The 26,191-nt window shown below is 42.2% G+C and overlaps 1 protein-coding gene across 6 annotated transcripts in view; it reads left to right on the top strand.

Moving 5' to 3' along the window:
- LOC117729189 (unconventional myosin-IXb) overlaps nucleotides 1-26,191 on the top strand; it is a 50,732-nt gene that overhangs the window by 19,569 nt on the left and 4,972 nt on the right. For 3 of the 6 annotated variants that reach the window (XM_034530028.1, XM_034530027.1, XM_034530032.1), the window contains exons 5-35: nucleotides 7,784-7,878; nucleotides 10,754-10,816; nucleotides 12,309-12,408; nucleotides 12,844-12,944; nucleotides 13,333-13,462; nucleotides 13,544-13,633; nucleotides 14,308-14,424; nucleotides 14,626-14,760; nucleotides 15,212-15,333; nucleotides 15,485-15,626; nucleotides 15,762-15,957; nucleotides 16,563-16,638; nucleotides 17,042-17,134; nucleotides 18,691-18,804; nucleotides 19,613-19,652; nucleotides 19,816-19,938; nucleotides 20,041-20,121; nucleotides 20,427-20,537; nucleotides 20,623-20,748; nucleotides 20,877-21,026; nucleotides 21,122-21,282; nucleotides 21,372-22,532; nucleotides 22,720-22,795; nucleotides 22,918-23,036; nucleotides 23,739-23,857; nucleotides 24,448-24,641; nucleotides 24,754-24,861; nucleotides 24,973-25,143; nucleotides 25,237-25,278; nucleotides 25,378-25,489; nucleotides 25,608-25,681. In XM_034530028.1, coding sequence (XP_034385919.1) covers nucleotides 7,784-7,878; nucleotides 10,754-10,816; nucleotides 12,309-12,408; nucleotides 12,844-12,944; nucleotides 13,333-13,462; nucleotides 13,544-13,633; nucleotides 14,308-14,424; nucleotides 14,626-14,760; nucleotides 15,212-15,333; nucleotides 15,485-15,626; nucleotides 15,762-15,957; nucleotides 16,563-16,638; nucleotides 17,042-17,134; nucleotides 18,691-18,804; nucleotides 19,613-19,652; nucleotides 19,816-19,938; nucleotides 20,041-20,121; nucleotides 20,427-20,537; nucleotides 20,623-20,748; nucleotides 20,877-21,026; nucleotides 21,122-21,282; nucleotides 21,372-22,532; nucleotides 22,720-22,795; nucleotides 22,918-23,036; nucleotides 23,739-23,857; nucleotides 24,448-24,641; nucleotides 24,754-24,861; nucleotides 24,973-25,143; nucleotides 25,237-25,278; nucleotides 25,378-25,489; nucleotides 25,608-25,681 — 4,542 coding nt within the window. The remainder of the gene's footprint in view (nucleotides 1-7,783; nucleotides 7,879-10,753; nucleotides 10,817-12,308; nucleotides 12,409-12,843; nucleotides 12,945-13,332; nucleotides 13,463-13,543; nucleotides 13,634-14,307; nucleotides 14,425-14,625; nucleotides 14,761-15,211; nucleotides 15,334-15,484; nucleotides 15,627-15,761; nucleotides 15,958-16,562; nucleotides 16,639-17,041; nucleotides 17,135-18,690; nucleotides 18,805-19,612; nucleotides 19,653-19,815; nucleotides 19,939-20,040; nucleotides 20,122-20,426; nucleotides 20,538-20,622; nucleotides 20,749-20,876; nucleotides 21,027-21,121; nucleotides 21,283-21,371; nucleotides 22,533-22,719; nucleotides 22,796-22,917; nucleotides 23,037-23,738; nucleotides 23,858-24,447; nucleotides 24,642-24,753; nucleotides 24,862-24,972; nucleotides 25,144-25,236; nucleotides 25,279-25,377; nucleotides 25,490-25,607; nucleotides 25,682-26,191) is intronic. The other 3 variants (XM_034530029.1, XM_034530030.1, XM_034530031.1) reach the window with 3 other exon arrangements.

The following is a 26,191-nucleotide window of genomic DNA, read 5'->3' as shown; positions in this document are numbered from 1 at the left end:
AATGCAAAGTACAGCTCCCTGTTTGCTAACAAAAGAGGCAAAAACCAAAACATGAAGACAAGTAGACATCTGCTAGCGTTTCCGTTGTTGAACAAAAAATGGTTGCGTCATGAAAGATCAGTTATGACACTGTATTGTTTTTCAGTTTAATCCTTGAGCTACATGGCAAAGAACAGAGATGACTTAATTGTGTTTACTTTTCATTTCTGTAATTACAAATGGATTCTTGTCCACTTTCACATATGGAAGAATTTACCTATAGTCAAACCTCAAGCAGCATTATTATTGTGAAAAAAAAAGACATGTAATGAAGCCATTTTCAGCATCCACATCATTCCCACTCTCATACACCCTCATAAGCAAGAGTGTTGAGTTGTCTCAATCTGCTCTGCAGTGTCGACCTCCATCAATGGGAGTTTAACTCTACTAATGGTGTGTGTGTGTGTGTGTGTGTGTGTGTGTGTGTGTGTGTGTGTGGTACTGGGTGGGGGGTGGTGTGTGTGTGTGTGACCCGGGGTCCTATTATGTTTGAGTGCTTCCTGTCTGTGATGTAATCTGGATGTATGTTAGTGATTTGAGATATATGGAATGGCAAGAGATGAAAGAAGATTAAATGAAGTACTGCTTAAAGCTGCAGAGTAGATATCAGACTGCACATATCGGCCCAAATCTCTGCACAATAATCTGTATACTGTGTAGACAAAAAGCAGAAATCCCAGCACTGTGTTTCAGTTTTCACCTCCTTGGTGTTGGGAACTAACGTTTAGTCAGAAAAGCTGTATGTCTCGTTGATTTGTGAAAGTAAGTTCAATGGAACATACAATACTATGGAGCCAAACACAATTAAACATAATTGGCCGCAAGCTATAGGAAAGAACACATGGTGGGCAGCCACAATAACTTGCAGGCACGGTGTATCCATCTATCATCTGTCACCGTCGTCTCCAGACCCACTGACTCGGTACTGGAGCCTTCACTCACAGAACTACTACATTTGAATAAGTGCAGCGTTCCCTTGATGTGTGTCAGCCTGTCAGTCTTGCGTTCCAGGCGGCTGATTGAAAAAAAGGGTGGGGGGCGGGGGGGGGGGCAAAGAGATTTTCCCCTCCATCAGCAGAGGGTCCCTTTGGCAGACACACTGCCATTCTGCTGTTCACTCCCAGAATGCAGAGTGTGTGTTAGCCCGCTCCTGAGCTGTGGTTGCAGAGACAGACGGGGAGACGGGTTCAGTCCTAGCTGTCCTGGTTGGTGGAGGAAGCGGCGGTTGGATTCCGTTTGCGACAAGTCAGTCAATCATCTAAGCAGTATGACTAAATTTGCATTTTACCCAAAACAGGTAAAACATAAGCAAAGGTACCGGTAGTTGCATTAAAACAATTGTCTATACTATTACCTGCTTAGAGACCCTCCTATTTCGTTTCTGTGAAAATATTCTGTTTTGACGACACTCACCAACTTAAGCAGCATGCTCATAAGATGGCTCACAATAAATAAAACACACTTCAGAAGCACCTCTGAAATGATGTTCCGTGCAGTTTCTCTTCACACAAATGGTTTACCTTCCTGACAAGTTCCATACAAAGCCTTATATATGTGTATAATGCTTTTTATAGATAAGTATAACACAATTAAGGCATTTCTACTAAAGCAAATATGGTTTTATTGTGGGGGGTTCAGGTTGGTGGAAAGTGTGTGTGTGTGTGTGTGTGTGTCTGTCTGTACGTCTCCTCCCCCCCACCCTCAAGCCATAGTGGAGGTCTTCAGGCCTGGTTCACACATTTTGAGGAGATGAGATCATCGTTTATAGTGCTGAACTGACTGAGCCGATTTCTGGCAGAGTGAATGCCCCCAACCTGAAACCATGTGGGAGAGCTGCTCTCCTACTTTAGTTCATTGTACATTGTACTTTTTTCTTTTCTATATTGTATTGTATTGAATTCTCCTTCATGAATTTTCCTCCTTTGTCTTGAAAATAATGCAGGTTAAGGAGGGGTTGTCCTTGATACTTTCTGCAGTTTGAACACATACGACTTCTGCCTGCAGTACAGCTCGCCAGCTCTGAATGACTGTCTTTTGTGAACTGGTTCAACCGGTTGGTCCTCTGTTGCGATGAACATTGCAGGCAATATGTTATTTGTTAATCAGATCAAGTTTTTCTTGTCCAAGTGTATTAATCAGAAGTTAAAATAATATTTCCTTGAGGTTTTTTTTAATGTTTGAGAAATACAAGATTTAATAAGCCATATGGAACACAATCCATGAGCCTTTTAAAAATTAAATGTGGCAAGTTGACAACTGTTACTGCTACTACAAGCAACTATCATTTTGTGTTGATTTTGGCGGTCCCTGTGGACGAAGGTGTTAGTGTTTCAGGTAACCTTTTTAGAAAACCTAATTTCACTGCAGCAGGGTCTGACAGTCTTCCTAACTCAGTCCTGGTTCAGGTTTTCCCGTTCCTCCAGCATGCGTAGCAATGCTGAGTTTACTCCCAGCAAAGTTGAGCAGCATATCATTAATTGCATCATAAGAAAGTAGGGTATTGTCAAATAATTAGTTTGGGATAAAAGCTTGATTTACAAAAATATATAAAATGGACGTGCTATGAGACCAACTTCTGAGGTGAAAAAAAAAAGCTTTTGATGTTATCAATTTAGTATGTGAAGAGAAAACCCTTTAATTAAACCCTCCTAGTTGTTGCAGATTCCTGTTTAACTCCTCTAAGTCCCCAGCCTCCTCCATGCCACTTTGTCTCACAACTTCAGACAGGAAGTTCCTATCATCCGAAACCCTTTTTTAACAGGAAGCAGCTACGACACGGGAAGTAACAGCAGTAGTTCTCTCTGCTGTTAGCTTATGGATTAGAGGGGTGTGGATATACCAACATACTGTATTGTTGTTCAGGAAGTGCAGCGGAGGAGCTGGCCGTTCTCTCTGCTGAGACATTGTTTATCTCTTACTTATTGGTTGCACCTCTTTATTCGTTTGTTATATTTGGTCAGGCTGGGTGGCATTGTGTATGAGTCTGGGAAAAGCTGCCATTACTGAGTCACTGTGTCGTGCACACATGTCATTCATTACACACACAATATACAAAAGCCTTACTGTAATCACACCACTCGGAATCATATTGAAGAGTGGAATATGCTGTTCCTTACAGGCCAAATACAGCTTACATGCCCCGTGCCACCTCAGGGTCTATTCATGGTACTCTGACCACACCACAAGCATCAAGTTTTGATGTGGTACCCATCTAGACATGGGTGGAGCTGCTTGAAATGACTCCAATCTGGTAAAACACCAGACCACAAGAGGAGCCAAACTGGTGTTTGCATGCTTTTATTCTAACCATGTCAACCTCTTACCTCAGATATCTTCATTACTTTACCTTGTATTATGTATGCATGCAGGTGGTCGGCCAATGATTTAAGACGTGTTGTTGGTTTTCCCCAAGCAAATGTTCTCATTCCAGACAGACGAAGCTTGTGAGATCACATAAATACCTTTTTCAAAGATGCAAACTGCTACCAGACAAAATAATAATGTTTGTCATTTGATTTGCACTGAGAAGTCTACGTGACGGAGTCGCTGTGTAACATACCGAGTGCCACGGTCACAAATGGGGCTAATTGTATTGTAGACTTTAAAGTGACAGTCATTTTCGTCATGTCGAATAAAAAAGGCTTGACAGTGTTGCAGCTAAAATTGTAATGCTGCAGGAAAAGTTTTAATTTGACTTGGACAGCTGCGTAGTTCATGTTACCAGAGCATATTGCAGCCTTACATGCAGTAGTGGAGTCGGTTATCAGTTGTCACACATGATGTATACTCTTGATGTTGAAATGCCTATGTGGTTTGTGATGTTCAGACTAAACGTGTCTTCAAAAAGAGGATTGCTGAAATGCTTGCCCTAGCTTAATAAATCACAAAGTATGTTGTATGCTCCAGTTTCCTCCTGAGCTCAACATGGATTGTGATGAGCAGTGTGCTAAGTGCCTCATAACCATGTCAGTTTGTTCCGTATGCGTCAACTGCTCTTGTTTGTCAATTCAGTTAGTATTTGCTTCTATGTGTGTATCAGTATTGTTAGACTCTGCCCCTAAAATATAGACATGTAAGATGTTTATTATGAAACTGAAATTTGGGGAGAGAGGACTTCCCTCTGGTGAGCTGTGTTTTGTTTCATGTTGCTTGCTAAACGTACTTTAGAACTCGTCCTTCTCCGTGAGGCGTTGACATTATTTTGTTGATCGCCTGTACAGTTTACAACCTATGCTAATAATAACAACCATCTATTACAATCAATCATTGCATACTGAGGCAATTAAAACAAAATGTTCTCCCAAACCCCACAACTGCTGCTTTCTTTCCACTATGCTGGCATCCAAATCAAGTTGGTTTGTTTTCCACGGCAGTTGATTTTCTGCTTTGTAGCTGTCATGTGATAACGGGCCTCATGCTTTTCATACAAGCTTTATTGTATTTAATGAATGCCATCATTTACTGCCTGCTATCTCTAAATCTGTAAATAATTAGGGTTGCAGCTAACAATTGTCATCAATTAATCCGTTGAATATGAAGTCGTACAAAATTACAATTTCTCAGAGCCGAAAGTAACATAATCATGCCACATTTCAAAAAAATGTTGAATTGAAAACGATATATAACAAAGAAAAGCAGCGGATCACACGTTTGACACTAGAACAAGTAAATATTTGGCAAAAAAAGCTTGATAATGTAATAGTTTTTTTTTTATCAGTTAAGATCATTGTATGCAAATCATTGGCAGTGTGAAAGTGTCATCCAGTACCTCCACAATATTAGTGAACTGCAAGTACTTTCCCTTAAGACGGAGTATAGAAATACCATTTGTTTCAAGTCTTCATGCAGTGCACTGGAACATTCAGCCTTATTGAAACCAAGCAGCAGCCCCTCTGAGCACTATTGACAGCGTTATTGTACGTCAAAGAATCCATTCTTTAACTACTCGGTTGAGTTAAGCTCGGGGCCTTTAAGTTTAGTCGGTAGGATAAAGTGGAGGCTTGAAGCATAGACCAGCATAGAGGAGGAACTGTGTAGAGACGTGGTTGCATTCTAACTCTGCCGACATCATGTGATTTTACCAAAACATTTTTCACATTCAGAACAACAAACAGTGATTATTTAATCAACATTGGTGTTTTCCCCCAATATTGCAGCTACCAGTGATTATATAGTTCATAACCTTGCTGATTGGTTCTCCAGTTGATATCTGAAGAGTATATCAACTTACATTTGGCTTAAAGAACTTTATTAATAAATATGTGGGTGTAAAGTGAGAACATATCCACGAAATGTTTGCATGAGTGCATGCCGTTGCCCTTGGTGTGTGTGTACGTGTGTGTATGTGTGAGGGAACTCTCTTCGTGACGGTTGCACTATTTAGACTCCTTTTGTGAGTGAATGCTGTGGTGAGGTGTCGGTGTCTGGGGCTTGGCAGCGCCTGTGGAAACGTTAAACTGAAGTGCGTTTGAGCAGTTTACTTTAAAGGATGCAACAGGGCGTCAGTGTCGTAGCAATAAGGTCTAGTACCCAAGCACCAACTGTATGTTTTTACTGATTACAAAAGAGATTTTCTCTCTGTTTGAGGCATGTTGAAATTATGCAAAAAAAACTTTTAAAGCTCTCGGAACACCAAAGTGACTTATAGAAGCAGCCCGAGGGGAAGGTTAAAAACTGTGTTTACATCTAATTTGTTTTATCCGTGAACATCAAATCTTGTACACAACTTGTTTCCTTACACATATTCTTTTATTTGTTTGCAGATTTTTCACAAGACCAAACACAAGTGTCATTTATGCTTTCTTGTCTCTGCCTCGCGTGCGTGCGTGCGTGCGTGCGTGCGTGCATGTTGAAGTGGAAATATACAGGGGAGTGGGCTGCCAGAGAAGCCACAGAGAAGAATCAGTTAAGACAGAAATGATCACTCGATATGCATACCCGCAACATGCAGATTTCTCAGCCCTCTCTCTCTCTTCCTTCTTTTTTTCCCTTCCATTACTCCTTGAAAGCAACCTCTATTTGTAATAGACCTTTCCACGGACAAGGTTTGGAAAGCCGTCCGCTTCCCCATACCTGCTGAGCCTTCCAGCCAATCCGATCTTTCTGCTCATGAGCAAGTTTGAATACGAATGATGCTGTGACATGTTTAGCATTCCCTCCATGGTGCGGCGGCCTGGGCATTGCAGATATTTCCCAGGGTGTTTAGTGCTCTTGGCTGCAAGGTTTGTGGAGTGGGGGTGATCAGACCAGTACTGGTCACACTGGGCGGCATTGAGCAGTGAGACACTTTGGAGTATCGGTGCCAAAACACACTTGCTGACCCTCAAACCTGGAATAGAAGTGATGGCATTGTACACTGTAAACACTGGCAACACCTGAATAAATAAGAATCCAATTTGACACATTTTTTGATTTGCATACTAAACATAAAAATGAACATACACATAGAATAATACAAGTTGGTTGAATTTGTGTGAAGTGTAGATACACACATGAATACAAAAATAAAGAAAGAGGGAGGGAGGGAGGGAGGGTGGGTGTGTGAGTGAGTGGGTGGGTTAACATCTTGTAAGCAAGTCCAGGTGAGGCTGAAGATGTATAATTCTGGTCATAGATAAGAGACAACTGCGCATATATTGCATCATCCATCAACAGGCAAAACCAGTATTAAAAAAAACAACATTCAAGTAAAAAAGAAGAGAGAACCTCAAAGGTATAGTTAAGCGGCAGAAATTAAAAAAGGTCAACGGTTCATTCTAAGGAATCTCAATCAGACCACGTAGGTGTGTGTTTGTGCCCTCCAAGTCCAATCGGCCTCAACACCACTGTATCAAATTGACCCTGCAACTGCTTTGGAATACAATGTGGCTCCTATTTAACATGCACTGAGTCAACTTCGTGTGTGTGTGAAAAGAGAGTGCTATTCTGCTACCCTATCAATGCAGTAAACAGGGCCCCTCAGTGGGGCCTGGTAGCTGGGCTCTGTGCCCCTGGCTGGGTTAGGGTTAGCCTGGAGAGAAACCCAGGTCTTCTCTGTTTGTGTCTCGGCAATACAGAACAGAAGGACTGCTGTCCCAACCTCATTCATCATCACTGACCTATGCGCTCTCTCTCCTTGTGTGTGTGTGTGTGAAACGTTATTGATTGAGGAAAGAGAAGAATGGAAAGAGTGAGAGGAGGGGACAAGGATTTTCAAATGCTTGGCCCCGCTTAAGACCCCCAACATGCGCACACACACGCACATTCTTCCCACCCCTGTCTGCCATCTCAGCTGCTGTTTAAAAACAAGATTTAACCCCATGACTATCTAGTTTCTTTGTTGTCATGGTCAATTTGTTATTGTTGTAGTTGTTTTCAGTAAGGGTGCCGATACATGTACTGGCACCTTCATGTTCTCTGTTTTAAAAACATCAACAATGAGCAGAAAGAGATTTAAAAATGTTTGGGGACAGTGGTGGGTGCAGCTAAAAGAAATCGGCCAGTCAAGACTTGACATCTTAAAATCAAGCCTGAAATGGTCTCCAGGACACAACTCCCTGGTCCAAAATTGTAAGGTGTCATCCCGCTCATGCTGTTATCTTTTACATATAAACCAGTTAACTCAAGGGTTTTATTTGACGAAAAGACGAATGTTGAAGTAACGCATCCAAAGTGATGTTGTGTTAATCTTGAGGAGTTGTTAGTTGATGTTTTTTGTTTTTTTTACTTACCCTGTGTTTCTGTCGTCTTCTGTTGTCTCTGTCAGGCCTTTGGGAACGCCAAGACCGCCCACAACAACAACTCCAGCCGCTTTGGTAAATTCATCCAGGTGAATTATCTGGAGAGTGGGGTAGTCAGAGGGTGAGTAACAGCGGGTGCATGGGATTTTATTTTTGTGTGTGTCAGTGTATTTTGCAACCAACCACTCGCACCAAGGCCTCAGACCAGGTTTCATCAAGCCATGTTACCTTCATTTGCAGTACAACACCATACAGGGACATGCAAACCATGTGCTCTGTATCCTCTTCCTGTTGCGCATCAGCGTCTTCTACCTCACTACCGCCTGATATCTTCCTCCTTTGTGCAGTCAGTGTGTGTGTGTGTAGTCTGAAACTTTCAACCACCAGCATGTTCTTCCTTTTTGTCAGCAGTCAGACTCTGTTCAGAATCTGTATCAGTCTGGTCAGCTGTGTCACTTCCTCATTTCCTCATCAAGAGAAGGGAACAGCTGCTCAATACGTTGTCTTTTAAAAAAGACAACATGCCGTGTACATTTGTTTATTTGGTATAATAGTCAGACTAAAGGCTAACAGGATAAGAATTCTAACACTAGGGTGTATGCAAGCGTTTCATACTAGAAACAGTATTTGATTTTAAACATGTGAATGCCTGTGGCGAAAGCTGCTCAGCTCCACAGTAAGTGGGCATCCCCAACCTGATTATCCCCTAATGGCACCAGGTCTCATTATGCTCTATTGAATTGCTTACCCTCAGAAAGGTCTGTAATCCAATCAGTTGAGTTGATTTTAGCTGGCCGATGCTTTTCTGTGAGACAAAGTGAACCCTCTTCGACAAGGAAAAGCTGAAAACTACGAATGTAGTCAACCTAAAACACCTTCCATAGTTTACCACCATCGTACGTGCTAATGTAGCCTTCTGCTTCGCACCAGCAAAGTATTGGAGCAACATCACAGCTCAGCTCTGTAGTCCTAACAACAAAGGCTGCCTGTCTATCTCTCCATCTCCAGTGGCAGCCATTCAAACAGCCAATAGAGGAGATTAACAAAGGGAAGGCTGCTGTTCTGCTACACTCTGCTTTCTGAGTGGAGCGACTAACCGACAGACGGGATGTTTTTATTCTCTCTCTGTCGCTCTCTGAGTCCTTGGGGGGTCTCTAACCGGTTAATCTCTGAGCGAGATGGAGCAGAACAATATAAAGAAAAGGAAGGTGGTGCATCAGTGAAAGATGTCTGAGCATGAACATGTACTGTATGTATGTGTTGTGAGACTTCTCCTACTCTTTGGTGTATGCTGATATATATATAACTGGCTACATAGTATGTATGTATGTATGTATGTATGTATGTATGTATGTATGTATGTATGTGTGTATGTATGTATGTATGTATGTATGTATGTATGTATGTGTGTATATATATATATATATATATATATATATATATATATATATATATATATATATATATATATATATATATATATATATATATATATATATATATATATATATGTGTATATATATATATATGTGTATATATATATATATGTGTATATATATATATATATGTGTATATATATATATATATATATATATGTATATGTGTAGCCAGTTGGTCAGCTCCTCGGTAGCTTTCTGAAAATAGGCTCCTTATTTTAGGGAGCTATCACATTCACATAGTGTCTCCTTCTGTAGCCCTTGATGTCCAGAACCCCCTGATAGGTTTGCAAACATACTGTAATAGGCATACGTCGTAATGTAGATATGAGAGCCAACGAGTACACCGGCTCCATTTTCTGGAACGTATCCTGGAATGGGTTGAGGTGTGAAACGGGTTCACTGAATCAAATTACCTCCACGTGTACAGAAACATTTTAAATGCAGGACACATTTCCTAGCAGTTCCGATGCCTTGTTTTGGGGTGCTTCTGCTTCGGTTTCTCAAGAGTTCACATGCCCTGTACTTCTTTTATATATTCATAGATGTTCATAGATGTGGGGCGACTGGGTCAGTGGTTAGCAGGTCCGTCTTCATCAGAGGATCCTGCGGTTCGATCAGTGGTTCGATCAGCGGCTCGATCCCTGCTCACGGCACTATGAGCAGGGGACACGATGTGTCCTTGAGCAAGATAAAAGTGTCAGCTAAATGAAATGTGATGATGTAATAGATCATCTGATACACATTTTTACACATATACATCGTGCACCTTCGTTGTAAAAATGAATATTGGACCATCGTAAGTTAAGGTCAAATAGTATCATGGTCATGGTCACAACAAATCAAGCAGGAAAATGTTTTCTAATATCCGTTAAAGTATATTTTTTGCATAGAAGTTGCAGTGCAGACTAAAACGGAAGTCAGTTGAGCTTCCTATAGTACTGACGTTTTAGCAGATGGACACAACTGTTTCTCACAGCACAGCTCTATTCTTAGTCTGCCATGAGGACTGGCGTCACTGTTGTTTTTGCCTGGTTATAGAAAAAACAACTGTTGCTTATAAAATCTGATTTAGACAACTTTATGGCCTTGGCCTGATGCAGTGCGTAAATACTGCTGCTTTTAGTGCATGTCTCATGACTCTGAAAGCATACCTCGACCCCCGCAGTAGCCTTTCAGTCTCCATATCCATCTATAGTGTACAATAAAATAAAATGAATTGATGCCAAAGATGTTTGTCTTGCTATGTGGTGTGCTACAATCTTCCTGACCGTATCTGAATGCTTTGTTCACTCTTTGATTGTTCCGACCATCTGTCCACACTTCCCCTACTGCGCCTCCCCTCGTTTTTATTACCAGCCCACTTTCACATATGACCTGAAAACACACGCACACACACACACACACACACACAAACACACACACACACACACACACACAGATAGATAGAGAGCTGAGTGACCTTTGGTGTTAAGTGATTCATCCTCATTGTTTTTCTTCTTCCCCTTTTTTCTGGTCCTCTTCTCCTCCCCCCTCCCTCTCGTCCTCTCTGTCTTGCAGGGCCGTGGTGGAGAAGTATCTCCTGGAGAAGTCTCGTCTGGTCTCCAGAGAGAATAACGAGAGGTGAGGAGGGACAGGAGGGGTCTCGACCCTTCACCCCAACTGACCTTCATGGGGCCCTCTGTACAAACATGGGGAGCCTCTGATGGTTGGATATGAAGTTCACCTAAAGGCTCCAGTCTTTGACTTTGGATGTCCATCTGCCTAAACACTTACACACACGCATGCACTCTAGATTGTGATATTGGCTACCGAGGTGCCTGGTAATGTACTAGCCTTAGCTGCCCATAGTGAACTAATGTTACCCACTTGTGTCTACAGTGGACACTTTGTAGGACTTTGAATGTAGCAATGATAAATCATATTGATACAGTTTGGTGATGCGAGTTCTGGTTGTGTGAGTTAAGATTAGCTGTGCTATACAAACATAGATGCAAAAATATCACCTTCCTATCCTCATTCACTCGTCGCTCACTCTTTGTTCCATGCAAGCCTTCATTACTCACTGTGACATTCACTAGCGACTATACCACATGCCTGTTGCTACTTGTTTGATTAATATGCAAACAAATATTTGGGCTTTGGTCATTGAGACGAACAGTCAGAGTGTGAGGGGAGTGAGCAAATCCTCCTCTGTCCTTTTTACTTTTAAGTAATTTATATTACTGATGATTGAGCCAAAAGAAGAAACTCAGCAGATTTTTGATCCACCCCAGTTAAACGGTTACATCAACGAAACAAAGGAAAAGCCTGACTTTAAGAAGACTCCTTCCATATCGACTGTAGATACAGTAAAGCTTTAACCACGGTGTGGTATTGATTCAATTGTTATCCGCACAGGAATGCCTTTTTCCTAACTACACAAGTCATGTTTTATAATGTCCTTTTTAGATTCACACAGACAGACGAGCACTCATGGGAGTTGGTCTTTAAAACCGCAGCCCTTCACTCAGCAGCTCAGCTTCAGCAGTTGATAGCTTGTGCGTAAACATTTACTGTAGCTCTTGTAAATAAGAGCGTTACACATTCACATTTCCTGTCCAGATTTTCCCAGCTAGTTTTGGAAAATGTCGTCCCCTTACCTTGACAAGCCAGCCTCCGTACCCTCAGCCGAACAGTGTACCGTTAATCGCCGAGTTGCTGTTGACAGTTCATCTTGCCTGTCTAGGCAGAGAGCGACTCCACTGTACAATGTAATTGTTTCTTAGAGACGTGTGGAAACTCATTACTACTGTGTGCTTTTACAACAAAGCTTTGTGTCTTATCCCCCGACCTGCCCACTGATAGCATGAGTGGAAAACTGATATCATTCCAGACATTGTCCTCTTTCTATTAGCTTTTTACAATGTGCTCTCTTTAGGTTTATCACCCCCTTATTTGTGCCCATAATAAAGCGCATATCCACTGATAACTGCTCACTAGGTAATACAACAAATAAATGACGGATCCATATAATTAATTTGATCCTTTTATGAAGAGCAGTTTAAAGAAAGTTGGTGTGAATACAGTTTGTGTGTAGAACAGGCTTCAAGAAAGACGTGTGTTGTTTTCACAGGAACTACCACGTGTTTTACTACCTGTTGTTGGGAGCTTCAGAGGAGGAGAGGAAGGAGTTCAAGCTGCTGCCGCCTGAAGACTACTTCTACCTCAAGCAGGTACAGTCCTGCTCCCCTGTCCCATTGCATCCAGCTGTCTATTGTCTTTACGTTCGCTATAAACAGCAAACGTTCACTTCATTCACTGTCGTTCTACCTTGTTATGTTTGCCCAACCTTGGTAAATAACCTTCGGAGTGGGTTCATGAAGTACAACCTGTTGTTGTGGGTGATTTGACCTTGAAGGAAACACTGTAATTCACTTTGAGCTGACCCTGTATTCATGAAGACTGTCAAGCTTCTGAATAAGCTGCTGTATACACTTCCAGCTTACAGTGCAAATGTGCACTGCATCTTAATGAAGGAGTCTTTGTTCTCACACCCGTTTTTACTCCTCACCCTCCTCTTCATTACCTCTTATTCCTCTTTCCATGCTGTGCTCCTGCTGTGTTCTCATCTCTATACACCCCCGCTAACTGTACGTCTTGTCTTGTAGCAAAACTTTAAGATCGAAGATGAGGAAGACCTGCGACATGACTTCGAAAGACTGCAGCAGGCAATGGAGATGGTTGGCTTCCTTTCTGCCACCAAGAAACAGTAAATGATTCATGTTCATATGTTATGTGTAGTACAGAAAAGTTGTTCTTCCAAACATGTTGAAGGGATTGTGCCAACAATCCAGCCTACAGCGCTTTTCCACTCAGTCCAGAGTTTTTTTTGGTCTGAGCGTTGTCACGTTAACGAAAATATAAATTACCACAAAGAGACTGTTTTTAGAGCACCGGCAGCACAATAATAGTTGCATGGAATTGGCTAATGTAGCCGTTTATTAGAAACAGAGTGCGGATGCAGCCCCACACAATGCTTCTATTCAGTTTACTCGTTATTGAACATAAATGGATGATACGACTAAAGATCAGCATGTGAAGTACTGTTCCTGCATTGGTCATAATACTAACATTGTCACTGGTGCTTTTCGTTGCAGGATCTTTTCAGTGCTTTCGGCCATCTTGTATCTGGGCAACGTGACCTACAGGAGGAAGTCAACAGGCCGAGACGAGGGCTTGGATGTGGGACCACCAGAGGTCCTGGCTACGCTATCTGACCTGCTGAAGGTAATGTATGCGTTTCTTTCTTTGTGACTCCGTTCAGTTGCCTGTGACTGTCAGCATTAACCTGCGTGGGTTCCCTCTCAGGTCAAAGAGGAGCTGCTGGTTGAGGCGCTCACGCAGAGGAAAACGGTGACGGTCAACGACAAGCTGATCCTCCCCTATAGCCACTCTGAGGTAGGCACCCGCCATAAAGACATCTCTGCAACCTGCTATCACTATAATGGTGTCCAGCCGTACATTAATTGGTGGCCTTGTGTGTCTCCTTCATTATTGATACCACACAAAACGTAGATCTCTTCTTCCTGTCAGTGCTTCAATGTTTCTCTGCTTTCTTTTCTAATTAAGCCCTCAATGGCCTCCGTCAGACGTCTGTTGTAATATCTTCTGTTTCCAAAGTACACTATGAAATGCAGTGGTGGCAGTAACTAAGTACTTTTGCTCAAGGACTGTAATATGGTCAAAATTGTAGGTACTAATTAAGATTTCCTTTGGGGATATTCACAAGCTACCCAACAGACACACCAATGCATCACCAATATAATCCAAAAATATAATGTAATATACTTATTTATAATAATACTGGTATTTTTAAATGGGCCATTCTGCATTATGTGCACTTTTACTTTTGGTACTTTAAGTGCATTTTGATAACAATACTTTTGTACGTTTACTTAAATACAATTGTAATTGTTACAGATTATTTCTCCACTGTGGTTTTGCTACTTTCACTTTCCTAAAAGATCTCCGTACTTCTACCACCACTGATGAAACGGAGCCTTTGCAGCTGTTCTTTTAAGTTTATTTAAGTTTTTGTTATTATATTAAGTATCCCCTCTTTCTCCCTTCAGGCTATCACCGCCAGAGACTCCATGGCTAAATCTCTGTACAGCGCCTTGTTTGACTGGATCGTCCTTCGCATCAATCACGCACTGCTTAACAAGAAAGATATGGAGGAATCTGTCCCAGTAAGACATGAACACACACACACACACCAGCACACAAACAAAGGATTTCCTCTGCTTACATACCTGAAATAACTTCATTTTGATGCAACAGATGTTCTACATTATTAATTGCTATAAATATTGTTGTATTTTGTTTGCTGGCAATTGGTATGCATTCCCTTTCCTTCTCCTCACTGGTGTCCGGTTGGTCCTCTTTTCCAGTGTTTGTCCATCGGTGTCCTGGACATTTTTGGGTTTGAGGACTTTGAGACCAACAGCTTTGAGCAGTTCTGTATCAACTATGCAAATGAGCAGCTGCAGTATTATTTCAACCATCACATCTTCAACCTTGAGCAGGTGAGTGGTTGAACGTTTGTCTCCCCTCAAATCTTTCGACATGACGCACCTAACAACACACCATCAGAAGATTTCCAACTGACGAGTCTCTTCCCTGCTCTGTGTTTATAATAATGACCACTTGCATGGTGAGTCATCCAAACATTTTCTCTCTGAAGGGAGAAACGGTTACATGCTAGTTTATCTTATCCTTCAGAGCAATGGGAATGCAAAGTTTAATTTATTGTCAAAATATTTAGTTATTTGTTTAGTTGACTGTATACTGCTGCATATTTAGCATACACATATATGAATTACATTGGTTCTGGATGTTTGAGTATTTACATATATTTTTTTTATTTGAGACCTAAAGTTTGAATGATTCACTGCAGAAGATTAATGGGGAAATTGCGGAACTTCCTAATTCATCGATGAGATTATTCACCAAAATGTTCTGTTCTGCCTCAACCAGGAGGAGTACCAAGCAGAGGGAATCACCTGGCACAACATCGACTACACAGACAATGTGGGCTGTATCCACCTCATCAGCAAGAAGCCCACTGGCCTACTCTACCTGCTGGATGAGGAGAGCAAGTAAGAACATCTACAGACGATTCGCACCCTTTCAATCACGTCTTTCGGCTCAGCCTCGGAATGAACTTTGGTTTAATTCATTTAATACATATTTTTTTCCTCACCTATTTCTATTAATCTTCGTTCCCCTTTTCCTGTCCCTGTGCTCCAGCTTTCCCCATGCCACAGATGAGACATTATTAGCCAAATTCAAGCAACAGCACCAGGGGAACAATTACTTTGTCCCCACACCAGTCATGGAGCCTGCCTTTGTCATTCGACACTTTGCTGGGAAAGTTAAATATCAAATCAAGGTAAGGAGGATGGACGGAGAAGGCGAGGCAACGCACGCAAAAGGGTTTAAATTATACCTAGCTACACTTAAATGTGACCGAGACCATTTTGTTTGGTGCCGTTTTTAACGTTCTTGAATTATTTGACCTCACCAGGATTTCCGGGAGAAGAACACAGACCACATGCGTCCAGACATTGTGGCGTTGCTGCGGAGTAGTGACCGCGCCTATGTGCGGCAACTCATCGGCATGGACCCAGTGGCCATGTTTCGATGGGGCATCCTGCGCGCCACCATCAGAGGCATTGCTGCTTTTAATGAAGCTGGCCGCTCCTGGGCCGCCAAAACCTCAGGTGCATTAATGGTCTGACAGTGTCAGGCCATCCTGGGGAGAATCATTCTTTCTTTGTTTGTAGTTGAAAGCTAGAAGGGCATTTGGAGAGCTCAAACCTCCACCAAACAAACCAAGGTTGTTGTAATGGCAGAAGGTCCACTTGTTATGCTAAAACAAAGACTAATCTTTAGGGAACACAGAAGTACAGTGGCTTCTTTATAGGTTGATAGTGTATTTACAAATGTTTCAGACACTATCTGCCTTCTCTCTACTTGTGCAACACAAGGCAGCTAGTACCACAACTTCAGAGTAATGCAGTTTCTCTGCTCTGTAATTATCCTCTCAGCTCAGCACAGAGAGGAAAATGGAGAAATGTGAGGCTTTTGGAGATTTTAGATACTTTCCGTGCAATTCTCAATCCTCGAGACTATTTTGGTGTCCTCGGTAGTAGCCCATTGACGTAGGAGTCTTTTAATGTGGATTAACAAGATTAGATAAGGTTAATACAGTTTTATACAACTAAAACTGTATAACTTAATTTGAAAGCCTTCCCATGACGAATACATTGTTTCACTCGTTAAAAAATCCATATGAATTGTGTTTTTTTTGTAATTTATTTTTTAGGTGTTGTCCGTCCAATCTCCAGAACTCCTTTAGGAGAGCTTCAGCGATCCAATGCCCCGATAGACAGAATGTACAAGTAAGTAATGTACATAATTGAATGTAGAGCTGTCAAACTTGTCTGGTCTTTGTTGGGTTTGGGCTGGTTTTCCAACTGTCAGGTCTGTTTCCTCTGGAGGAATCTGTCTGCTATAGTACGTGTGGACTTGTAAACTACACAACAACATTTTTCTTGTTTGATGCTCCTTGTTGAAGGTGAAGGAAATGATTCAAATGGTTGGTGAACTGTGGACCTCCACATTTATTCCGGGGTGCTGGATGAAGGACAATGTCAGACACTTGAACTCCGTTCAGTTTCTGGAACAGTCTTTTTTAACCTCACCCAGACAGATGAATCCTCCTTCACCTCAGCTCAGTCACCCATATCCTCTCCACCTTTTGGTGACTCCACTGTGTGCGGTTCTCTCCTCTCCCCTCCACAGACGAGCTTCTATGCTCGATTTCTACTTTGATCACTCAGAGGAGCGCCCTCTAGAGGCCTTTGAAGACATCTTTGCTAGCTATGAGAGTAAGAAGTAAGTGAATGTGGTGGACAGGAAAAAGAAATGAAGACATGAGGCCATGCAGGAAGGAAATGTTTTGTTTTGGGTAATATATATATATATATATATATATATATATATATATATATATATATATATATATATATATATATATATATATATATATATATATATATATATATATATATATATATATATATATATATATATACCGGTTGGCTCCATATTCAGAGTTTGCTCCCATCTGAAAAAAACTTTAGAATCTTTTTGTAGCTATTTAATAGAGTTGAATCCAAATCAATGTATGACATGTTTTTTTATCACAAATGGTTCAGCTTGTGAAATGTTGTGATGTTTGCTTTGCTACGTATAAAAGCACAGGCTGAAAGTCAGTACACTGATATCACACAATAGTACAGGAAAGTTGCCCTTCACCTCTCTTCCCTCGCTGAAATCCCCATATTTTACTGTAGCTGTGATAATCTCTCTCCTTCCTCACGTTTATTATTCTTGCTATAGAGCATAGGAAGGTCTTTGTACTGGCCCACTCTGATTAGCCACCCGGATTACTTGCATCAGCTGTGGAGCTTAGGAAGCACACAAGCATTCATACACTTAGAGAGGCCCCAAGTCTAATAGAATAAAATATTTAGGAGAGCTTTCTCAAAATGGAACCAAACAATGGATCGCCTGGGCCTTTGAATCTTGACCCTATACCTCCTGCTTTTGGATCTAAAAATACTGTTTTTTTGTACAGAGTAGTAACATCCCAGCATATTGCTACTTTTATTAAATCATCCAGCCCCTACCAGACCTGCAAACACGGAGGTGTAGGAGGTCAAATTCGTTGTGACTCATTTGCTGTATATGTTGCTCATTCCTTCACTGCCTGACCTCTGTTTTCATGGTAAGTATAGAGAAGTATTGCATGGACTAGCCCTGGGACACAGAAAAGATTCCATATTAACCTCACCAGACCCAATGTCCAGTGTAACACCAGCCTCAATCAAAGGACCATGACTCAAACAGTCTCACCAGTAACAACTTAGTCACACAGCCAGTAACCTCAGCATGGAAACAAACGGCCACATCAAACATCAGCTCAGCTCTGCATGTTAACTACCAGGGATAGGGTGTGAATACCACCCCTACGTGCCCCACTCTCATTGTGTCTTTTTTTCTGTTCTTAAAAGGGATGTGGCAGCATGGTTGGGTGGTCTTGAGTGTCTTGTGGTTTCCATGTACATAATCATGAACGGTGATACATTTTGTGGTTTATTTGTCATGGATGAGCAGAGCATAAAGTGCCTCTTGTTATCAGACCACCAGCTGTGCTGCAGTCAGTGTGTGCTCTTGTCTTTGGTAACTGCGGCAGTGTGTATTTTTCGAATGTGTCCTAAAAGTGGCGTTCTACCACTCCCCACTTTATGTTATTTTATTTTTTTCCATTTCCTTCCTCCTTTGTCGTTTTTTTCCCCCCCATCTTTTTCCCCTCCCTTCTCCTGCTTCCCGTACTCCCCCTATCATTCCCACTCCACACTGGGCGTGTGTGTGTGTGGCGTGATCAGAGACATGCATGCAGAGATCATCAGCTCCATTAAGAACTTGCCATTGGATGGTGAGGACCCTCGCAAGCTCCTGCAGTCCTGGGGTCGCCTCCGCTTCCCTCGGCACGTCCTCCAGTGAGTCTGCAGACAGACCTGGCGTCAGCTCTTCTCCAGATCAGTCCAGTCTATTTGGCTCATGCAGAACATGCTCTTATTAAAGCTTTGTTTCCCACCAAGAACACTGTACACTATTCTCAATTCATTTTGACCAACCATGTTTAAACCAGTTTAACATAAGAGTTATAGCTGTCACATTTATAGCCACTTTTCCCAATGGATCATTAACGTTTTGTGATCTAATCTAATACAAACATCACACACACACACACACATACTCCTTCATCGGTAGACCTTACATTATTAGCTCTGTTCGGAGACACCATCTAGTTTTCATGAAGGCTGAAGCTGAAATGCCTTGAATACCTTCGTTAATTTCTGCATGAGCATCATCAGGAGACTGTGCTGGCATGTGAGGTCTAATGCAGCATCTTGTGAAAGTATGTCCGAGCGGCACGTTAGAATTGACAGAAAGTGCTGCAGTCTTAACCTGAAAAATGCCCTTTTATGTGGGGATGATGGCAAGAGAGCATGTCTGTCTGTGTATGTTGAGCCTCTGCTAGGCTAATTGTTTAGTGTTACATCCCATCTCCTGCAGAAAACTCCCTCCTCTTCCTCTCGCTCATCCTCACCCTCTCACTCATTCAACCCATTGTTCGTCCCGTCTTCCAGGTGCAATCCTGGATGTCATCACTGACTGCGCATGAAGAAGTCAGCCTTCCGCACTAACCCGGCTTCACACACATACTACTTGTTCCATCATCACGCCTTAAATACTGCAGTCCCTCTAACTCACTCTGCATCTTCTTTCTCCCTTTTTTCACAGGAAAAACAAGAACGCCAAACAGAGGCAGGTCATCCCCAAGGTAAACCTGAGTAATGACTGAAGACCCCAATTTTAGGGGTGGATGAGGAGACTATACTGTTAACGTTGATTGGTGTGATTTTCATCAGTTCATCATCATTGCATTACAATTATATTGATTGTGTTTAAGTAGTGAATCAATTTATTTTATGACTGCTGTGCAGAGTTTGCTGGATTCTCGCTCTCTGAAGTTCATTGTGAGCCTGACGCTGCAAGATCGCACCACCAAGTCACTGCTCCACCTGCACAAGAAGAAGAAGCCCCCCAGCATCAGTGCCCAGTTCCAGGTAACATCACCTACAGCAGTATGCATGTTACACACATAAACAAGCGCACCCTCCAGCAGCAGTCCTGGACATTCACCAAACCCCTTTCTTTGTTTCCCTCAGACCTCTCTGACAAAACTCTTGGAGACTCTGAACAGAGCAGAGCCTTTCTTCATTCGGTGCATCCGCTCTAATGCTGAGAAGGTAAGACTTTTGTTATTGTTCATTTGTAATGTGTCCTTTTTAATATATTCTGCTCAAATCCTTGGTCTCTTAATGAATACTGAAGTTTTATTTTAGCATAAAGACATTATAAGTAGAAATGATTAGTGTTAACTGCAGTGTAATCACATTTCATAAACTTCTGTGAAAATAACTTCTTTGCTCTTTTGCATAATTACCCTTTTTAAAACTGAAATCAAAAAGATATGATGACAGTTGTTTGTTTGGTAAATATGGATATCTAAATCGTAAGAGTTTATGCTTCGTGTGTCCTTGCATACGAGCAGAAGGAGATGTATCTGAACGAGGCCTTGGTGGTTCAGCAGCTGCGATACACAGGAATGCTGGAAACAGTTCGCATTAGGAGGTCAGGCTACGGAGCCAAGTACACATTCCAGGTACAGTAAAGTTCCTCCTTGAGGTTTTGAACCACAAGTTTATTTATTTATAATTTGTAATATCTTTGTTGTCTTGTTCTTGCAGGAGTTCATAGAGCAGTTCAGAGTGTTGCTGCCAAAGAATGCAGCTGCCTCTAAAGAGGACATCTCAGCGCTGCTTGAGAAGAAGATGGGCTTGGACCCCACCACGTACCAGATAGGCAAAACTAAGGTACACCACTAAACTCTTATCATTGCTTCAGAGTTGTATTCTTTCAGTACACTTTATAAGCCCCCTTTTTGTCTGTGTTTGTACCTGTTCCCTTCGGCGCATGTACATTCTGGTGTGTCTCTGTTCAGGTGTTCCTAAAGGAGCTGGAGCGACAGCAGCTGCAGGACACGCTCCACAAGGATGTAATGCATAAGATCATCTTCCTCCAGCGCTGGTTCAGAGGTCGCCTGCAGAGGAAAGAGTTTCTGGACATGAGACAAGCAGCCATCTTGATTCAGGTAAACACTAGATTTATCGGTTTTATTCATTTTGTATGTAGTGTTCCCATTTTGATATTTAGGAGACAAATGACTCTGATCTCTGTCCTGCTTAGCATTCATGGCGCAGGTACTGCGAAGAGGAGCGCAGGCGACGGGCAGCCGCTCTGATCCAGTCTGTGTGGAGAGGGCACAGACAGAGATCAGAGTACCATCGCCAAAGACAAGGCGCTACCAAAATACAAGCCCTGGTTAGAGGACACTCGGCACGCAGAAGGTAACCGTTCAGAACAAGTCAACTGGACCCCAGATGGACAGCAGATGCAATTTTTGTGGGCTGTCACGTTGACGTTTTCTCTATTACAGGTGCCACTCCATGCGTGAGGACATACAGAGAAAGGAGGAGGAAGAAAAAGAAGCTCTGAAGAGGGCAGAAGAAGAGGAAAGAAGGAAGAGGGAAGAAGAGGAGGAGGCAAGGAGAAGAGCAGATGAGGAGGAAGAAAGGAGGATGGAGGAAGAAGAAGCTGCAAGGAGAAAGGCAGATGAGGATGAAGCGAGGAGGAGAGCAGAGGAAGAAGAGGCCGTCAGAAAAGCGCAGGAAGCACAGAACAAGACAGAAGAGATGGGGAAAAGACTGGCAAGTGAGCCTCAAACAAGAGAGGATCCGGATATCGAGCTGGTCACAGAGGAGATGCTGGATGACATCCTCCCTGTCCAGGAGGCAGAGGAGGAAAGAGGAGAGGGGGATGGTGAGGTTAATACAAGCTCATATACAGAGGAGGAACAAGGCAAGGATGAAGAGCTGGAGGAGGAAGATGAGGAATTGGATTTGGAGACCAACGGTACTCTGGCTGAGGCTGGAACTCAGCTGGACGAGAAAGAAGATAATGAGGATTTAGGACACTCGGGTTCAAAACTGCCCTTTGGTGGGGACACCTCCAACGCACTTACACCCACATCTCCAGGTGAGGCTCCCAGCAATACCTCCGCACCTTCCACTGAAAAGGCAGTACACGCTCCAGCTATTAGCAGGGGCGGTTCATCCAGAAGCCAGGAGAAGAGAGAGCAGAGGAGACGAAGAGGGCTGGAGCACAACCAGAGAGAGACTGAGCGAGCCGCCTCCTCTTCCTCCACCTCAGCAAGCGGCAAGGATCAAACATCCCCGCCCAAGAGCAAAAGCCAGGAGCCCTCGAAGCTAAAAGAGCGGGCGGACAGCAAGGAGCTGGACCAGTACACCTTTGTGGCTTGGAAAATGAAAGAAGACAAAGGCGAGAAGAAGGAGGAAAAACCGTCTCCTCCTTATGCCGGTCCTGTTCGTCCCTCTTCGTTACCCTTGCACACCGCTGACCAGTTTCCTGACAGAAACGGTTTAGGTGATGGTGGCGGAGCAACACACCTGCAACGCCGTGCCGGGGCGATTAAGGAGAAGCCGGAGAAGTGGAAGGGGAGGAGGAGTAATGGAGAATACGCTGACGGCACCAGCCCTCCTCCACCTCACAGGGAGGAAAGGAAGAAAAAGCAACCCCTGTACGTCTTCTGTTCTGGTCATAAGTAGCGTCTTTCTAAAAACATTGTTCTTCTTTTTTATATTAAATCTTTTTAATAAGAAAAGAGAGGGAGGTTTATCTTCTCCAGAATAATGTTTATGTGGTTAGGAAACACCCAAGTGGTCGGTAACAGAAATTAATATATTGATTTAATTTTCCTTCTGCAGGAGTGAAACAGCCTTCTCATCAGTTGACAGTTTGTCTCCAGGATTTGAAGGTGCTGGGGCTTTGTCAGCCAGAGAGGTATTTTAAATAATAAACTTTTGTTAATGACATTTTACAATCTTAAAGTCTGTCCTAGACAGACTCTGGTCCAGTTATTATGCATATATTGCATCTCTTGTAAATAGTTTTCTGTTCTGCAGATGATTTCCCCCTCAGATGGTCATGCCGATGGCTCAAAGGGAAGCTCCATGCGAAGGAAACACCAAGATGGTTCTGGTCACCAAGACTCGGCACCCTCCATCCCATCCACACCAGACAGGTACTGAACTGCACTGGACTGTCCTTTTATACAAGTGGTCGGGTGATGGGATACAGCAGGGTCGCTATTGAATGTGAAAAAGGCGATTTGAGATGAGGGAAGCAGAGGACAATGTGTCCAATAGGACAATTTGTTTATAGTATCAGTAAAGATGGAAGCTCTAGTGTTTCAGTGCAGAGACAAATAAATTCAAATTAAACCGTAACAGGAAATCTCTCTGTTTAATCTTAACCCATTGCAATGTTAGCTAGAGTCCGATTGTTCCCGGTAAAACTCTTTGACTTGTCCAGGCATTCCCAGCTCGTTCTGTGGTTGCACATTCAAAGCCAGAAATTCATAATAATTGAATTAACTCTAAATGGCTTTATTTGCCAGAAATAAACATTCAGCCCAGTCATGAGGCCAGAGTTTTATCAGTCGCAGGCATCGGGTTGACCGCTTTGTTTTAATTTGTGTTGCTGCTATGGTGACAGGGCTGGAGCAGACCTGAACATGTGGCACTTAAGAAACGGACTCTTTCAGGATAATTCCGTTTTTATGGTCGTTTTAAAAATTGGACATCTTCTAGGGAGTTACAGACATTGTGAATCCACACTGAGAAATCTCTTGCCTTGATCCCACATGTTAGATTCACACAACAGTTTTGTTTAACAATATTTGTGAATATGTTTTAGAGCTTCCTTTTTTCCTGTGTCCCCGCAGGTCAGGTGGTTTCTTCAGCAAGATTTTGAAAAAACGTCCTCATAAGGAGGCCCAGACTCCCGACAACGGAGACCTGACACTTGCTCAGATTCTCAACGAGAGGCCAACAGCAGGGGAAGGTAATTAATACAAAGAATTATAGGATTTACTAGAGCAGGGATATGAACCTAATTCCTTTTTAAGTCCTTTTTTTTTTTTTTGAGTGCCACTTTCCCAAAGCTGGTAAACAGGAGAGTAATTCTGCTATTATTTTGAGTTATTTGAGTTGTTATGAGACCACATTTTGCACTTTTATCACCCAGTACAAACGGCTGGACTTTGATCCACCTCATGAAGTGAGAAATGGAAAGAAAACACAGGTGTATTATCACACATTTTCTCAGGCCTTAGCTTATCCTGTGCTTGCTTTCTGAGATAATACTGACCCGTGCAGGACTACGCTGAGTGCAAACAGAATAACTTTATTCTGGGTTTAGTTTCCTCCATGATAATCATACGTACTTTACATTCTGCATTAGAGGGTTCAGCTCGGTTTTAGAAAAGAGAAGTAGCCTACGTCTTATGTTATGTAAAGTGTCTTTGAGTACCACGAAAAGCGCTATATAAATTAAATGCATTATTATTATTATAATTATTCTTACGTATGTTTCATTCACCTGCCTGCAATAGACATTACATTGTGATGATAAGTATAATCCCTTCCTTTCAGCCCCAACGTCTGGACATCCCTCTCGGCCTCTTTCCCAGCCACAAGGGGACCGTGCTGGTAAAGGTTTAGGCCGTAACCCCACCATAAAGATCAGTCGTGCCACTCGGGTCTCTGAGCAGTGGAACGCCTCGCTGGATCGGGAAATTACCAACGCCAACGAGCTGCAGCACCTCGATGAGTTTCTGGGCAACCAGGTGAGTGAAAATCAAAAAGATGTTCACCTAATGCAAGAGGTCATTTTATTACCTACTTTTATTACTTATTTATTTACTCACAAAACACTTTTTTGTTTGTGTTCCCTCATAGGTCAATGATTTCCGCTCCAGGGGGAAGTCGTTGTCAGCCACAGAGGCGATCTTTGTAACATCCACCATGCAGTTCAGAGACACTATCAAAGCCATGTATTCTCTCCCAGTGAGTTTGTCTACAGGAGCATAACACGCTCATAATATGTACTGATCCGAGTTCTTCCTCACCGTCCTCCACTCTTCCTCATTTTATGTCATGTCCCCTGTACTTTACCAGAAACCCACCATTGGCTACAAAGGTCTGATGACGGGCTACCAGAACAAAGTGATCCACCTGGCGGGCGACCAGCAGAAAGGAGAAGTCCAGCTCGTGGTCAATCTCTTCCAATCGGTTCTGGATGGCTTCATCAGAGGAGAGATGAAAAAGGAGGAGGCTGAGCCTGCAAAGGTGAAAACACAACAATTCATTATCATTCCGTTTAATTAGTCCAAATGTGAAAAAGTTATGTATTCATGATTATGCTCTCTCTGTGTTTTTCAGCCTCCTAAAGCGAGGAAGAAGAGGAGGAAAAAAGATAAAAGTGTAAGTACGCAGTTAAAAGTTCCATTTCACCTAAATTTGTATATCCATTTTAATTTATTCAGTAATGATTTCTAATTGAGTGACCGTCTGTCTTGTTAGATGGAGAGCCCCTTGGATCATGTTTTCGTCAACTATCAGGTCAACATTATGCAGTCATGTGACCAGTGTAGTTCTTACATCTGGGGCATGGAGAAGGCATACATGTGCAGCTGTGAGTTAACAATCAAAACTCTCTTTCTTATTATGTTTTATTCCTGTTTCAATATTAACAATAAATCTTGCAGTATAACGTAAATAAACAAGTCCTTTTTTTTAATCATGTCTTACAGATTGTAAAATGGTGTGTCACAAGAAATGCCTCTGCAAAATAGTCACTGACTGCTCCACCTTCTGTGTCAAAAAGGTAGGTCTTTATTAGACATTATAGGTTTGGATTAATGATGTGCTTATGATATATAAAGGTTGGGAGTTGTTTCTGTTCCACGAGGCTCAAGCATATTTGCAAGTCTGAAACATGGCAGACTTTATCACTGACTATTACAGTACTGGCTTGTTAAATTAAAGCACCTCATTTTAACAAGCAGTCTTATATATTTGTTAAAATAACAACAGGGTTTAAAATGGATGCCTATGCAGACAAACATATTACCTATCATATTTAAGGTATGTTCAGAAAGACAAAAGATGAAAGTAACCTTCTATGACTGTCAAAGACAGCTGGTGGAACAGCAGCACACTGAGAAGTGGGGCAGGGCCTTGGGGGACCTTGGCCCTCTATATTGTACATGATAACATTCTAACAAATAACAGGGTTTCACCAACTTCCTTAAACTTAATCATAATTAATAAATTAATTGTCAGATTACTGAATAAAGAGTGTATGATTTCCGTGGATGTTAAAGATAGATTGTGG

This window comes from Cyclopterus lumpus, chromosome 4, assembly GCF_009769545.1.
Source record: "Cyclopterus lumpus isolate fCycLum1 chromosome 4, fCycLum1.pri, whole genome shotgun sequence".
In the NCBI taxonomy this organism is placed as follows: Eukaryota; Metazoa; Chordata; class Actinopteri; order Perciformes; family Cyclopteridae; genus Cyclopterus; species Cyclopterus lumpus.
The sequence above is the reverse complement of the archived record's forward strand: the minus strand, read 5'-3'. Positions and strand labels throughout refer to the sequence as shown.